The following is a 17116-nucleotide window of genomic DNA, read 5'->3' as shown; positions in this document are numbered from 1 at the left end:
GCGGTTTCGAGATTTTTAGAAAATATTTGCCAGAATGCAGCTTGTGGGGTTGAAGGAGTGGGAAATTAAGTTTAAACAAAACCGGGAAATTCTTCCCTGGATTTCATGAGTGGTTGAGCTTGTCGACTGCGTGCCTGCAAATACAGTGTACCCTGGTAATTGTAAAGGCAGAGGTGTCACGTGGGAAGGCGGCCAGGAACGCCTGCAACATTTCAGTATGGTTTACATTCACCGCAAGTCACGTTTGTCTTCGATGAAAGAGATCGTTTACAGTTTATAAAATTGTGCAAAAAAACGACTAAACAGTAAAGGACAAGAAACGATCATGTACCAATGTTATGAAAAGATTTTATAGACGATGACCGGCCGCGGAAGAGGCAGGGGAGCTTTGGCAAGATGGGAAGCCTCGAAATCTGTTGGCGAAAATACTACACGAGTCCGCTCTCCTATTTCAACGGCGGTGTTCCCTCTTTCACCCAAAGAAAGTTGGGAGGATGAGATTAAAAAGATACAGGAAGACACAACCAAGGATGATAGGATCGTAAGAGTCACGCATATTATCGATGTGGAAAACTTTTGGGCTCAGATAGGTAAGCTTAAGTGGACCGTAAAGTTGTACTCAGCTGTGACCTAGGAAGGACAATCCTGAACAAAAAATGTCTTTGTATTCCTAAACAATGTTTGCTTTTGTCTCACAACCCCTAGACACAACCAGAAAAACTTCCGACTCACAGCTTGAGTTTAGAATTACGTTTGATCTCTGTTCACTTTCTTGGAGGGATGAGCTTATTGATCATGAGTTAACCTTCACTTCACGGTCAATTACCTAATATAAAAGTAAACGATGGTTGCAAACCATTTGTCAACAAAGACGCTCAACCTGCCTCTTGATACAATAAAGCATTTACTCAGTCAATTCCAAGTCGGCAGGGACATTGTCTACCTTCTCTGCCCTAGTGATTTCAATTAGAGTCCAGCAGGTACCTGTTACAAATCACCATTTAATTTGCCGGGATAGCTTACCAGAATGTAAATGGCATCCCGGATGTTATGAAAACTAAGACCCTCGAAAACTAAGACCTAAGACCTAAGACCCGTCTTAGGTTTCGAGATTACGGAAACTAACACCCCCTTAAAATCGAATCAGTCGAAGTATGAAGTCAAATTGTAACTGAAATAGGTCTAACCTGTCAAATTATCTTCTGTCTGATTCTTTCCACCTAGTTTTAGGTCAAATTTAAAGGTAATCCATAAAACAATCAAAAACTATCACCTACGTGCTGACGATCTGCTTCTTCTAAAAATTTGGAAACACATCAGTATTGAGGCGGAGGCTAAGACGGGTCTTAGGTCTTAGGTCTTAGTTTTCGTAACACCCATGGCAACCCATGTTAGCTTGTCTCAACGCTTACTTCAAAAGTTATTGAAACTCCTGAAGTACCCTATTCTACTGTAAGATCACTAACTTTCCATTTCCCAGCCCTGTGAAAGCAAGGACCCTCATTGCTTTCTTTTTAAAGTTGAATAACAAATGTTTTATGTAGTATTAGCTGATATGGAAAAGAAGACATAATAAAAAAATAATTGGGAAGCTCATAGAACAGTGTACTGTGAATTTTTTTTTAATATTGACCCCGGTATTTTCACATTAAAGTACACTGTACTACTTTGAAGCTTAAATGAAATGTTTTGTAAATAGACAGTAGAATTCTTAATGAGAATCTTTGTAGATATTAAACCTCCTGCACATTTTACTCATTTTTTTGCATGTGGAATGTTTCAGAATGCATCCCTTAGGGTCATAGTCTGCTCTCCCCCCCCCCCCCCCCCCCAAATGGCTGCTGAGAATCAAACCTAATTCGTTTACTTTTGGGTTTGTGGTCTAACGAATACACCAACCAGTTATACGTGAGCCGCAGAGCTATCAAAACATCAAATAAGGAGTAGTTATTTCATTTATTTTATTTTAATTTTCAGGCAGTTTAAATGAGTTGAAACAGTTTGACACTTACATGACAGCATTAAATTCATGGTGCAATGAACAAGAACATTCTGGTGTTCAACAAGCTCCTGTACCTGGCCAGCCTGTGTGCGTCAGACATACAGAGACTTCTCAGTGGAGGAGAGCTCAGATTGCTAGACTCAGCAACAAGTAAATGACTTTGCAATTTTAATTTTGATCTCCTTTGAAAAAATTGGCTGTGATGGATTTTAATTCTAAGGAAGGTTAATTTCGTATTTAAGCTCTTGAGTTAGTGCATTTTTTACATGGACAGGTCAGATTTCATTTCAGGCTAAAATATTCTTAAAACTATGCTGATTCTCAATTTACTTTGTCCCCTTGGGATATGAGACAAAGGAAATTGAAATCCAACCAAAGTTAAATCAAAAGTAACCTAAAACCAAATTTGACTCGTCTATAACATACAGTGTTATACTATCTATTCAAAATGAAGTGAAAATCACAATCAGTTCCCTGCAGTTTTTGAAGGTGACACTTTTACATGCAAAGGGGAATTATGAAAAGCAGCCATTCAGACCATTCATGTTGTCATGGTTGTACTGTAACCAGGCAAAATCGCTTAATCCTTAATAACCATGGCCTTTTTGAGTGTACAATGTGAATTTGATAAGACAACTGTAGGAGAATACTTTTTATTTTCTTTGCATAGTATTAATATACATGTACTGTTGTGGTTTCTTTTTTTCTACTAGTGTGGTGGATGTAATTTACTTGGATTATGGCCAGTCAGAGTGTGTACCTTTAAACAAGCTCTGTTCCTCCACTCCTGGGGATATAATGTCTCGTCGGCCAATGGCACAGTATGTTAATCTGGAAGGTGTTCACCCTGTAAGTCAAACTACATTTGTCATCCAGTTGAACAAAAGAAACTGTTTATATTAACAACAATCTTATGACATTTGAACAAAGTTAGGTGCTGTTAGCTTTGCAGTCCCTTTTGGGCCATAAACAGAAGGAGTCAACTCAAGATCCACAGTGCTCAAAAAAAAAAATTCAATCCCAGCTTTTCCTTTGGGCAAGCAGTTCTCATGTTTTACATGCCCAGGACAACTTTTTGCTTGTCTTAGTTATAATGATTTTGTTAGGTGATGACTTGCCTGGACCCTAAAAGATAAAAGTTACTTGCCCAGCAGGAAAACCTACTTGTCCTGGTCTACGGAATGGGACTTCTTTGCCAGTTTCAAGCATCACCTTAACCTCTGGCTAAATTTGTTTTTGACAGTCCTGAGTTCAACTCAGAATTCAACATTGCAGCTTAAAAGGGCAGGAACTGCTTCCAGCTAGTCCAGATTCTTTCAGTGTGTTACAACTTGTTTGTTTATTTTGATATTATTTGTTCCTGTCCCTATCAATGTTGTGTGCCACAATGTAAACTACTCCGTCAGGATGTACAATTATGTGTGTAGCAATGGATTCGTTTTAGGGTGGGACATTTTAATCTGATCTGTCCCATGCACACTGTACCTGACCTCTGGCCTCTACAGCAGTTCATTCCCACTGTAAAAGAAGAACTCTATGGAGAGTTACACAAAAATGTTCCCCTGACATGCCTGCTGGCCAGGCAATACTGGTCCATAGATTAATTTTGTTACAATCATTATACACTGTATCAAGTACATACATTTATAAATCTGTGTGATATGGCCTCACTCACTCATTCTTTCTTATCATTTTCATAAAGTTTATTGTTTTGTTGAAAGGTTGGTGAACATTGGTCTACTCAAGCCAATAAAAGGTTCAGGGAACTTGTTTCATCAAGCAACAAACTCAGAATGCATTTTTCAGATGGTATTAGAGGGAAACTGTATATAAGGTTAGTTTAGTTAAAAGTGAGATGAAAAAGAATTACATGGGTAGTATGACAATTTCTTTAAATGAAAAGCAGGGCTTGAAAAAAACTTGAATTCCAGATTGTTCTCAGAGTACAGTGTAGCACAAACTTTCGAACCCCTTTCTTAACTTATAAATAGTTTGAAGATGACTTACGAAGCTGTTGCACACGGTATTTGAGTGTGAAAAGTCACTTAATGCCCAGTGGGAAAATCTTCTTGTCCTGAATGACTGGATGGGACTATTTTTTCAAGCCCTGAATATTACCCTATATTAACACTATTGCAGTTATGAATTTCATGCACACTTTCATTTACTCATTGTTTAGTGACCTGGCATTTTTATTTGGTAGCCATTTGCTTCTACTTTGTAACACATTCGATCCTTCACTTACAGCCATATATGTAAGCTATGAATTTTGGCCCCAAAGGCAATGAGAGATGAAACACAATTAAATTTATCCATCAAATATCTCACCTGGCATAGATTTAGCTCTTCCAGTGAGTACATCATGTATGTGTAGGACTTTCTTACCTTTTCGACAATGACATGTTTTTTTTTACTCATGCAGAGACAGCAATGGACGAGAAAGTTCAGTTGGTGACATCCTTATTTCTGAAGGCCTTGCTCAGGTACTTACAGTGCATGAAACAGCTAAAATACAAGTGCGTGCATGATGGCGCATATTGTTCAATTACTTAAGCATGCATGACATGTACTGTCCTATGTTGTAAAGAGATAGTGTACAAAAGCCGGATAATAGTGGAGCTTTTTTGCTCATTTTGCTGGTATAGTTGATGTAAGCATAATAATATTATATCCTGCATCTTCAAAAAGCAATTCTCCTGTAAGCATCTTACAGGGACAGATCTAGGGGGAGGGTGCAGGGGGTGCGCACTCCCCCCCCCCCTGATATGACCTCCGGTTTTCTAATACAACTGGCATTCTGCAAAAAAAAAAAAAACTATGTGGTTTATTGGTGTTAAAGTAGAGCAAGAGACAAGTGCACCCCCTCCTAAAAAAAATCCTGGATCCGCACCTGTCTTAAGATTCGTAACAGGAACAGAGCTATATAAAGCTTGTACATGTAAGGTTTATTTTCAGAAGCAGATATAATTTGGTAAATCATTGGGTAAAGTTACTTGCACAGAGGCCTCATGATGAGCTTCTCATCCACTTGAAGGTTCTGCAGCATGTTAATTCATGTATTCACAAGGGCTGTCATTAAGGGACTTGGGACTGGGAATTTCCCTAGTTGGTTGCTTTGAACATGACCCCTGGCTTCTAATGTAGAAAAACAGAAAAACAGGTTCTCTACCTACTTGTTGTATTTACCCGGCAACTTAAAAAATCTTAGATCACAAGACCAGGGCTGCGTAAAAAAGACCTCTATGGTTGCTGGTAATTATGGTAGATTTTAACGCTATCCTCTGGAAAATTATGTGAATCGATTTTCTCTATAATTCAGGGTTCTGTTGATGCAGGAGCTGGTTCAGCATCTTGGGGAAAAGAGAGCAGTTACAAAGAAAAGTAAGTAATGTGTTTACTTCTAGCAAATGCTCTCCTAGTGACATCCTTGCCATATATAATGAATAGGGATCTTATGATTTTATAATGTGATACGAATGAAAACATGACTGAAAACCCATCTTTTCATCCTTTCAAACTTTCTCCCAATAATTTAGTCTTTTAAAAGATTGGAAATTAAGCTGGAGCTGAAGAAAGAGAGGACCATGTATGGTAAAATTTGTTACCTTTTGAATTACGTTCTCAAGGAAACTTAAAATTTCATGTTGTACATGTTACAGATGTGCAGGGGTGACAAAGGAATTGACAAACAAGCATGATTCATGTGCAGAGCTGTTGTTGTTTTGCTTATTACACCTGTGGGGTTATTGACATGCTCGTTGCCATCTCCATCATTGGGGTCCCTTAGCCTATTAAGACAATAGGGGGAGTAGGGAAAGAAGTTGATCAAGGTTAAATGAGGGTACTGCTTATTCAAGGACACAAAGTTTAATCTGAGTGATAACTGTGTTTGTTGTTGTAGGTTATTTCATTCTGAGGAACCTAACAGTTTAGACCAGCAGTGGGAATCGCTCACATTCCATCCAATGCCATCACAGCAACCATCATGGATAACAAATAGCACATCTACTACAGACCAACTTAACATGAAAAGAAATGCTCTCAGTGGCTCATTGCTTTCATCTAAGGAACAATCTCTGCAAGGGGGGTCATCGTATTTTGAGAACGCAGTTGATTCACGACGAGATTCAAATGATATTTCATTAAACAATGTCCCCCTCCCACCGAGTCCAGACATGTTTGCACAGAGTAAGGAAAGTGATCACCTAGAAACTTTCAATCTGAAAAGAGCTGATTCTGGACCTGTTGAAGCATTGCGCATGGCCAGGCCTCATCTGGCAAGTCCAAATGAATTTCTAAGCCATTCCAAAGGGCAGGATTCAGGAATTTTAAGCGGTAAGACAGATGCTCTTGTTTGCAGTGATGCATACTTACATGTAGGATTACAAATTCAAAAAACCTGATGTCTCCCTGGTCATTCTTCAAATTTTAGGGAGTTTTAAATAAGCACCCACACTGTCTGTTAAGCTCCCACCCCTCCCTGCCACCCCCCACCCCTTCCTGCCTTGTCTACTGGCAGTAAAACCAAGGTGTCTTGGGGGGGAAGGGGGTATCAGAGTGTTTTATAGTAGTAAATGTTCATTTATCCTCATTTTGTTTGTCATTTCTTACTCACTCAGTGTCAAAGGCAGAAATGCCATCCAAGTATCAGCCACCTCATGTTAAAAATGCTAGGGCAAAGACAAGCAATACAGCTACTATGAACTCAGAACCCAAGTTAGACAAGTATTCTTCATTACCACAAAGTAACAGCAATTCTCTTCTTCAACATCATGATCAACAGCATCCACCATTTTCTAACTTTGCCTTCAGCCCCAAAATAGGGCGGAGTCACATAGCTGCTCAGTTTCAAACTAAACAAGCAAAAACGGAAGATCAATCTTTAAACTCACAGCCTTTGCAGAAACAAACCTTCCAGTTTCAACAACCAGAATTTCTCAAACAGCAACCATTACATGAAAATACAAGGGATAAGACAATAAAAGCGGAGCTTGACTGGAAAATCTGGAAGTTTCAACGGAATGTAAAGAAAGTTTTAGACAGGATGGTAGAAGACAGTTCAAAAGACTACTCACATGACTTTGAGAAAATTATTGCTGACAGCAGATTGTCACAAGATTTTCAAGGAATTTCAGAGGTGTCGGTAATCTTGCAATTACTGCTTGAACAAGTGATGGACGGAAACAAGTATGGCAGTGTTGCTAAGAGCGTTTGTACAATGTTTAGAGGTATTTCGTCAATTTTTTTTCAGATTTTAAAGTAATATTGGGTTTGAGATAAATAATAATAGTAGTTATTAAAAATAATATTAATAATGCAGATAATATTTGAAAAACAGGCTAGATTCTATGGTGATCTTGAGACTGTTTTCTTTCCTATTGAAGTGTGCACAGTCACACCTAAACTGTCTATCCTGACAGGAGCTCAACAGAGATTCTGATCCACGAGTTTGTTAGCTCCAAATTGTACCACTGCAACTCATTACTTTATGGATGACCAGCTTATATTAAAAATTGAACAGATTACAGTCACTTCAAAATACTGCTGCTAGAATTGTTACTTAAATTCGGAAATTTCATAATATTTCATTGGTTCTGTAGTCTTCATTGGTTACCGATAAATGGCAGAATTATATTTAAGATTTTGTTACTTGTGTACAAAAGACTTAATGATCAATCACCTTCTTGCATCTCAGAATTGCTTACAGCTGTAATTATAGGACTTTTTCTAGATCACTTACATGTAGGTCTGCTGTGCAGAATTATCTTGAGGTTGGTAAGACCAACACTGCATGTAAATCGTATGGTGATCCGCCTTTTTCCGTCGTAGGCCCAAAGCTCTGGAATGACCTTCCCTTGGAGGTCAGACAGTCTGCAAACATAATTGCCTTTGAGAGGGCTCTGAAAGACACACTTATTTAAACAAGCCTACAAATTCAATAAGTTGTATTTCTTTTTTGATTATTGAAACATTTTAGAGTATTTATGATTGTTAGTACATTTTAAAGTATTCCATTTAGAGTATTTGAAATATTAGTTGTAGGTTAATCAAAATGGCTTTGATAGCTGCACATTTCGAACTCTTGTAAAGAATAGTATAGTTATTGTATACATGTATCTTTAATCTTGTTTTCTTTATATTAGGTATTGTTAAGTGCTTGGAACATATTATTGATTAAGCACTATTAATAAAGTTATTATTTAGTGCTACCGGTATCATTATTATTATTATTATTATTATTAAACTAGCAGTGTTGCATTTTTCATGTTTGCCAATCATTTTTTATGTTTTTTTTCCTTCCTTATAAGACATGTGTATTCCTGAGTTTGGAGACTTTCTCAACAAAGAAGTAACACAATGTCAAGATGCTTTAATGGAGGTATCAAAGTACAAAACAAAATGGGAATTTCAAATGGTCAATTAATGATCACCCCTTCTTTATATACTTAATTACTACCTGTCAGTGTTAGAATAATACATTAGGGATTTAGCAGTGACAGTTTGTTTTACAGTCAACTCCCTTGATAGCAGACACTGTACGGACCTCAAGGTAGTGTCCTCATTAGCGAGAGTCCATAATAGCAGGAGTTTATATCAGTCAAATGTCTGCAATATATTTTTGCCTGGAATTATCGATTTAGCTGCTGTCCATATATTAATAGGGTGTCCTCAAGGCAAGAGTTGAATGTATAACTTTTTTTAATCTTACTTTGGCATTAAAAACTGGGGGGCTGTAGGTTTGTGTTGATTTAGGATTTTCTGCAAAAAATGTAGGTTTTCATATTAAGACATGTATAAATAATATCACTTTTCTCATATTATTTTTTGGAAATTGTATTCTGCATAATATTTATTATTTGCTTTGTACCAGCCAGTACATGTAATTCACCACTTTGTTGCATTGTTGCACTGTCTGATGTTTATTTTAATTTTTGCTGAACGATTTTTGTGTCTGTTGTTTAGCAATGCAGTGCAACAGATTGCCTTGAAAGATGTAAGAGATTTTCATCATTTCTTGGGAAACTTTATCTGGAAGTTTTAGGTGACAATGATTCTTCAGGGTGAGTAAGTATTACACACACCATCAGTGACAAAACTAGTTGAGAAGCTTTCCCTCCCCCATCCTCTTCAAGCAATATTGTGCTGCTGTTTGAGCTACCTGTAGAAAACAACAAACACCCCAACTTTGAATGGAGCTAGGGGAGGGGGTAGGGGTGTGGATTGTTTTGTTCTCTGAAGTGACCCTATTTGAGTACAATGTCTCAACAATTTTGTCGCCAACTGTAGGTCACGTATAATAAAAATTAAAATTAATACAGTTTTACAGTTTGTTTGACTTCATGCTTTCAAAATCATCATTTTGAATAGAAAATGCATGCACTTGTTCTAAAATATCCAGCAAGCCAGAATTGGTAGTAGCCTGTACAGCTTTCGTCTCCAGTGCCTATCAGCCAAGTGGATTAGAAGCATGGAAGATGCATGAGTAGAGGGCATTGGCTGGGAACGAACAGAAGATAAGGAGTAGGGGAGGAGAGGAAAGCAAATGCATTGCTGACTGCAGATATTTTATCAAATGCTGTTCGGCATCAACAAACCATCCTTTCCTTCTCCACCCCTCCCCCTGCTCCTAGTCTTTTGCTCCTATTTTGCCCTTTCTCATTTTTTGCACTTCGCTCACTTTGCTAAGTGAAAATGGAAATGACTGCTATGCAGGCTAAGAATTGGTAGTTTCAATACCTGTCCTCCTTCCCAACACCTCTATTGCTCTCTTTCCCATCAAGAAAAGAGTGTCTACAACCCCCTGCTCTGTACTTTATTGCTCCAGCTTACATTAAGCTACACTTATGTAACATATGTCCTTTCCATGCTTTTGCTGATGGTTTGTCCATCGTCTTTAGTAATATTATTTACTGTTAATGGTTGAGAAGCTATATCAAAAGGATCAGCTAAAATTCATAGCTTTGCCAAATTTTTTCATCCATGTTTTCTATATCAGGGTCAGTATTACCCTTGTGGAACACTTCTCCTTGTTTATCGAAAAAGACTATTTAATCATGTTATTAGTTTGGAGACAGGTCATGCAAAACCTGTGTTCTCACTGCAGACAGCAGGGGGCACTTCCATGGAATGTCTCTCTGTTCCAGGCCCTCGGATTTTGGGGGAAAACGCGAAAGTAAAACACACAGGAAAAGTTGGTAGGGCAGGAAAGTTTCCTCTCGCTCTATTTTTTGTGTTCGCGCTTTCTCAATTCAGCGGACCCGACTATCTCAGAGCCTGGAACGGGCTACGATACTTTGTGTGTGTCTATCTGACCCTATTAAATTAATGTTTTATCCCTTTTTTATGCTACAGGTCTAAATTCTCAGTGGATGGCCTTATAGCCAGCAGCTTACATAACTGGTTATCATTTGACCAGGTAAAGTCATGTCAGTGACCTATTTAGCCAGCAGTATTGATTTTCAGAAGTGGCAGTCAAGTTCATGCTTAACCACTGTGTTGCTTTCATTTTATGTGTATTCCTTGTAGGCAGATTCAGTACTTATTCACAAACTAAATGCCGCTTGTTTGAAGAGCTTTCTGATGGTGACAGGACCAACCATTGACCTCACAGAAGGGTCAGTATGACAGCCTTTTAGGCTTTGTATTCTCAAAAAATACAACATAGTTCACCATAGTATTGTGGTATAATTTTCTACATTTGTTGCAACTGCACTGTTAGACTCGTCCATTATTCTTACTGTTTTAGGCTCTCTTGTACAAGTAAATGCTCAAAAGCACGTGCATGATTCAGGTTTTGAAGTGTAACCCAATTAAAGTAGTCCTAGGAATAAATGTAGTTTGTAAAGGTAATAACATGATTTGTAGTGATATTTGGCATAAATAACACAAGTGATATTTCGAATTTGTTATATGTAATTTCACGAGCCGTTAGGGGAGTGAAATTTGAGACACTTTTGAAATATCACGAGTGGTATTTATGCCAAATATCATGTACAAATCATGCTATTATTTGTTTATACTGCTACCCGCAAAAGGTTTGTAATTTTCACATGTAGGTATTTCAAATTAAGCTGAAATACCACTACTCTAAGCCAATCAAATTGCAGAAATATCTCGTGTAGTAGTATAAATTATCGTGAAAAACACTGTCAATTTCCTTGGTCTCCTAACCCTAATTATGCATGAATAATTATTGTAAGGGTTAGAAGACAAAGGAAAATGTGAATACATGTAAAACTAGGTTGAAACCAATTGAATTTTGAACTAACAGTCCTTTTATGTACTGTGTGTGGTTCTTAGGAATGAGATCTCCAGGTATTTTGGAACCATTCAGGACCTTGTGCTGTCACAAGATCTAGCTGTGTAAGTCATGTGTGCTTCCTAGAGATAAGATATAACTTTCTAGGGTTGGTCGGTTTTTTAATAGCCTGAGAAAACAGCCTACATTTCGCGATACCTCTACTGGTTTCCCCACAAAATGACGTCTGAGAAATGAGCGCAGAAATTCCATACTGATGACGCGTCACTACCCAGAACTGGATAGTGCTTCTTATTGGCTGAAGCAAATTTCCCACATGGCACAACCAATCAGAAACATCACCCAGATCTGGGTAGTGACGCATCAACAGTATGGAATTTCTGTGCTCCTTTCTCAGACGTCATTTCACTGGGAAACTAGTTGTTTTGCGCCAAATGTTTGCTGTTTTCTCAGGCTATGATTGTAAAAATTGACAATTCTGCCATGCCAAGCCGTGGGTTCTCGTTTGAATGATTGGCTTCCTTCTTTTCACCTCAACAGACCTGTAAAAAGTACTCTGTTGGACATCTTACTTTTAAGAGCATCAGGTTGGAAGGTAGAGGAAGACTCAGACGAGCAGGAAACTGGGAATGAATTCACGGAGGGTGAAGTGTTCATTGAGGATGACATGACAGAAGAGCAACAACCAGAGGGGACTGAAGAGAATGATGAGGATGAAGGTCTATATGCTTAATAATAATAATAATAATAATAATAATAATAATAATAATAATAATAATAATAATAATAATAATAATAATAATAATAATAATAATATGTACTTTGTGTTTGACGTGCCAAATGTAGTTTGTTATATTCAGTGTCATAGTGAATGTATATCTGTGTGATTTTGCTAAAAGGTGTTTCCTGCAGGCTAGGCCAGCCAAATCAATGCGATGACTCTTGATCATAACACTACTAGCAGAGCTTGGGGGAAGTGATTGACTAGTCATAAGCTTCATGGGTGGGGAGGGTGACTAGTTGCTCCTTGGACTTGGCTGTCTAGAGACTCAGTACAGGCACCTTGTATGAAATCCACACAGATATATAGCCGATGTTTTGAAAACGAACCTGGCGTAATTTGCAGCCATTTGAATGAGAGCTTTGAAAAATCCGGCCCTGATGTTTTAAGTTTCCAGCCTAAAGAGAAACGAGTAAAAATGGTCTTCTGTACCTTAATTTTTTTCAGTGTTTCAGTGTCAGTGCTTAACATTTGTATTTGACTTAATGTTTTTCCCTGCGCATTTTAGAGTGGGATCCTTACAGCAAAGTAAAATCAATGCTAAAGAATCTTAAACTTCAGGATTTGCTGCCCAAATTTTTTGACAACTGCATTAGGGTAAGTTTTTTTGCTCTTAAATATTGTCTGTCTTGTTTTCTTCTTAAGCTTGAGGAGTGAAAATTTCTAGATGATTTGTTGTTGTTGCTACTGATATCCTCAATCATTGCTCTTGACGTGAAACCTTTTACACAGCAATGACATCAAGAGTGGCTAAGCTGCTGTGTTATCAGATTTTAAAGCTGTTCTGAAAGACCTTAGATTAATTGGTTTGTACTAAAATAATCAAGTGCTTTGTAATGGTAACAGGACTGAGTGGAGTCCAATTCGGTCTGTAATCATACGAGTGATTAACAAAATCGGACGACCGCGTAGCGGGAGTCCGATTTGTTTAATCACGAGTATGATTACAGACCGAATTGGACGACACGAAGTTCTGTTACCAATTAATCATAACTTTAACAAAATTTGTGATATATAGGGCTCTTTTTAAATCAAAACACAAGAAATTCCAAGATTTTTTCGCTAGCTATGAAAAAAAAGCCATTTAAGCGCGCGCGTGATGGCGCGTAGTGTCCTATTAAACTGTCCTATTAAGGCTGAAATCAGGGCAGTTGAGAACCAATCAGATTGGAGAATTTTGTTATAGTTATGATTATGTTACAAATAATCTATGATTTTCGCTGGTAAAAAGAGTCGAAATTCTTTTGTGAAATTTTAGCCCAAGTCGAGGGTGTGGCTCGTTGCCTTTTACATTAATGTTTATTAAAGCAAAGAAACCTTATGTGTTTTCTACGTTTTTCTTCCAGGACTCTCTTTTAACAGCCGAGTGGGAAGAGCTAAAGAGAACGCTTCAGGTGAGAATGACTTCGATTTATCTACTTCTAGTTATTTGTCCAGGATGCGACCCTCTGAATCTCCAGGCGTTTGAGATGCTGAAATAGCCTAGTTCTTCTATTGTCTAGAGTTGCCTTTGTATTAATAATTCTTTACTTTATGTTTCCCTCAGGAGGCAGGATTCCCTCCCGGTGTTATCTTAGAAATAAGAATGTATTTGGATAAAGGTGAGATTTGTGCTTTGTGATAATTTCCGTTTCATTTTAAATATAAGCAGTAATCGAGGAAACGCGAGGTATACAGTAGGAGCTTCCTAAAAGGCCTTTTTTTGTCGATTCTGTATATCCACTTAACTCAACAGGATAAAATTGCGAGCTATTTTCTCGCTCGCTCATTTTCTACTCAGCTACCCCTTCGCACTGCGCGCTGACGCTTCTTCCACGTGCTATTTTCCCGTTTCTTGCTGTTTGTGTTACGAAAGTAGAGAGTCTTCTCTGACGTATGGTTTCATCATGTGGTCAATTTAATGAAACTCAGACAAGTGTATTGTACAAGTGCAACTACTTTTTCTGAGTGTGAAAATAATATTGAATAGAGCCCGGGTACATGTTAAACTTACGTAGTGTAAGGCTTGCTGATGGGAAAAATTTATTCAAAATCAAGGCGTCTCTGTTCTCATAATGACCCTCTTGATCGTGCAGTGTTATAAAGATAAAGAAGTTGGTGGTTGTTGTAAGATGATTACTGTTATTGAGGCGATGTGTTTGTCTCCGTAAGGTCTGTTGGAGAAAGGCAACGAGAAGACCTCAAAACCGAAGAGTGAGAAAGCGCCTATAACAACAGCTAACCACACCCATGAACCAAAGAGAGCGTCAAAGTCTCCGTCACCAACCAAATCATTTGAAAAAAACGTTGAAATACACAAGCTCAACCAGGAACTGCAGCAGCTCATTCTAACTGGCACTCAAGACACAGGAGGACCAAGACGAGTTTCACCCACTAGACAAATTAGCCCCCCTAAAGAACAACCCGGCCACGATGGAACACCTTATAGTCGAGGAGGACCACGCAAGTTTGTTAGCAGGGCTGAAAGAAGGCATTCAGCAGAGTACTTCCAGGAGGACTCTGATGAGACAGTAGCGGACCCTTTAAGCGATATGTCCGAAAGGATGGCTCCAATTCCCGCTGCTTCTATTGAACCTTCCAATATAAGCACCTCTGTGGCAACAAGCCCAGAGCCAATTAAGTCGGTCGGTACTATGTCCTATAGCGCTGTGCTCAAGAATTTAACGTCAGAGACTACGAAGCCTAAAAACGCTCCCGCCGGCGGGAAGCCACCTAACCAGTCCAAAATATTTTCACGTCCTCCCCCAGGATTTTCTCCTCTTCCCACCCATGGTGGGGACACAGAAATGCGCATGACGGTCCTGAGTACTAAGTCAAAAACAAAGCAAACCGCTGCAGCTAGCTGTGCGCCACGTAACAACCCAACACGAGCTGACTCCAGCATGAATTGGCGGAATGATGAACAGAGTACGCAGAGTAGTACACAACACCAGCAACAACAACATAGAGCAAACAATTCGGCACAATCTGGGCAAGCTGTCAAATGGCAACGGTCTGATGAATCATCACAAAGCAAACCCCATCGCACTGCACCCATAAGGGAGAGTGGGCGAGGTAGAGACACGCCCAATAAGCCTACGGATTATTCTAGTTCTGATGATTCATCCGAGCCACCTACCGCTCCGGTACAACCCCACCGGGTGTTCGGCCCCGGGGGACTAAAGGCGTGTGTGATATGTGGAAGTAAGGACCATCTACGGTGTAACGACCGCTCCAAACTATTTTTTTGACTGACCAAGCCGTGAAAAAATGCTGAAGATGCTGTTTCTATCCAACGAATCTACCGCGTATTTAACGGAGACCACCGTTACGTGTGGCTTTGTTGCTGTCAATATCCAACCTGTTATTGTGCCTTATGACATTGACTGTTTGCGACATTCTTATTTTCGTTCGTTTAAGTGTTTTTCAAATAAACGTGAAGCTTTACGCATTTTAGCTAAATAACTGGTTGTTTATTGAACGAAAAGTTCAAGAAACTTGAGTAATAGCGCAAGGTATTGCTCTTTTCAAACAGCCAAATTAAGTTGCAAACACCTCCTAGATAAGGTTTTGCAAAACGCTTCGTGTTCCAGTACCACCCGACATTACGGTGCATCATCTCGGTTTTTTTATCCTAGTTTAAAAACCTGTTTTTTGCCTGCTATTTATAAAACGTGCCTGGCCATCCGGCGTTTGACTCATGACTCTGACTGATGTTTGACTCATCAGTGTATTCAAGTTTATTGGCAAAAGATAGTTTTAGCTACGTTCACATACCGTCAGTTATCCACACAGGATAGCTTTTGCGCCGGCGCGAAAACCAGACCGGATAGGGTATTGAAAACAGTGATGACAGCGCGATTTCTGTAATGGAGTGAAGCTGCGCCGCGCTGGACTCTAACGTGGACAGTTACATAACGGATAGTTGTTCATACTATGCCGGATAGCTTTTTGTGTCGGCAAGAGAAGCTATCCGGCATAGTGTGAGAATGGCCTTAAACTCCCTAAAACCTAGAGGGTGCGAAACCGTCGCTTCGTTTCACGTTTCAGACCTGGCCCCATTTCTTCAAAAGATGGATAGCGCTATCCACCGGATAAATTTCTAACCAGTGGATAGTGCAATTGGTTTCCCTAATACTTGTCCAGTGGATAGAGATTTATCCACCTTTTGAACAGCTGTGGCCTGAACCAAATCACGTTTTTAAATATATTTGGAGTAACTATTTATAATGGTCTGTTCCCGCATTCCTGTGAACAACTTTACCGACTCGAGGCTTGAGTTGACAAAAACATTGATTTGTATGAGCAATCAAACCTCCACCGCGTTTCATGGTGAGAAAGGTCTATCCAGGCTGGTTCACGGTTAAAATAATCTAATTTTGTTTTCGTTCAGAACCACTGATTCACAAAATAGAGAAATTATGTAACTATTTAATTATTTTGGGAATAAATCGTTTTTTTCTTCCAATACTTATGACTGACTCTTGGCTTTAATTTGCTACAGCTTTAAAACAGACGAGCCAACCCGGAATAAAGCAAGTCTAGTCGTCTCAGACCCGGTATGATATTTCAGCTATCAACCAAACCAGCCAGTCTCCTTTTTTGTAATGTTTTTCGTTGGTGGGGGTATAGCTTGTCTTTTTAATTCTTCCCGCTCCCAGGGTGAATAGCCTGCTAGTAAGCTCTCCGGGGCGTTCTGGAGGCGGGGCGGGAAAAAGAAGGAGAGCTTGCAATTGACCACTCCAGAACACCATAACATACCATAATACTGTTTGTTGGTCACTCAAAAATTTTGCATAAGCATTGTCTTCAGTTTCTCTTGGGAGTTAAAATGGCCCCAAGAGAAACTGAAAACAATGCTTATGCAAAGTTTTGAAGTGGCCAACAAACAGTATTATGGTATGAAAATGAAGAAATGATCGTCGCAGTTCATTTACACTCATTTCTTTGACGGAAACATATGAACTCACAATTGACCTGCTCCCAACGTCAATGGCTTCATAGCTCAGTTGGTGGAGCATCGCACCGGTATCGCGAGGTCACGGGTTCGAACCCCGTTGAAGTCCTGAATTTTTTTCAGGCTTCTTTACGCAAT

General features: G+C 39.1%; 1 protein-coding gene across 1 annotated transcript; it reads left to right on the top strand.

The window, feature by feature from the left end:
* Positions 1–235: 235 nt before the first annotated feature.
* LOC140935608 (uncharacterized) lies at positions 236–16489 on the top strand. The gene is made up of 18 exons (XM_073385172.1): positions 236–590; positions 1978–2152; positions 2716–2851; positions 3724–3836; positions 4425–4485; positions 5322–5383; positions 5904–6337; positions 6622–7230; positions 8311–8381; positions 8966–9063; positions 10355–10418; positions 10529–10617; positions 11303–11365; positions 11802–11980; positions 12551–12639; positions 13389–13436; positions 13589–13643; positions 14194–16489. The coding sequence occupies exons 1-18, from the start codon at positions 359–361 to the stop codon at positions 15270–15272; spliced, it is 3657 nt and encodes a 1218-aa protein (XP_073241273.1). The 5' UTR covers positions 236–358; the 3' UTR covers positions 15273–16489.
* The last annotated feature ends 627 nt before the right edge of the window (positions 16490–17116 follow it).

The sequence above is a fragment of the Porites lutea genome, chromosome 4, assembly GCF_958299795.1.
Source record: "Porites lutea chromosome 4, jaPorLute2.1, whole genome shotgun sequence".
Lineage (NCBI taxonomy): Eukaryota > Metazoa > Cnidaria > Anthozoa > Scleractinia > Poritidae > Porites > Porites lutea.
The sequence above is the reverse complement of the archived record's forward strand: the minus strand, read 5'-3'. Positions and strand labels throughout refer to the sequence as shown.

What these genes read in the sequence shown, in the direction of transcription:
- LOC140935608 (XM_073385172.1), top strand. Translation starts at nt 359, where the DNA reads ATGACCGGCCGCGGAAGAGGCAGGGGAGCTTTGGCAAGATGGGAAGCC. An exon ending in TTTCTGAAGGCCTTGCTCAG is followed by an intron (nt 4,486 to 5,321) that starts GTACTTACAGTG and finishes TCTATAATTCAG; the next exon opens with GGTTCTGTTGATGCAGGAGC. An exon ending in AAGAATGTATTTGGATAAAG is followed by an intron (nt 13,644 to 14,193) that starts GTGAGATTTGTG and finishes TGTCTCCGTAAG; the next exon opens with GTCTGTTGGAGAAAGGCAAC.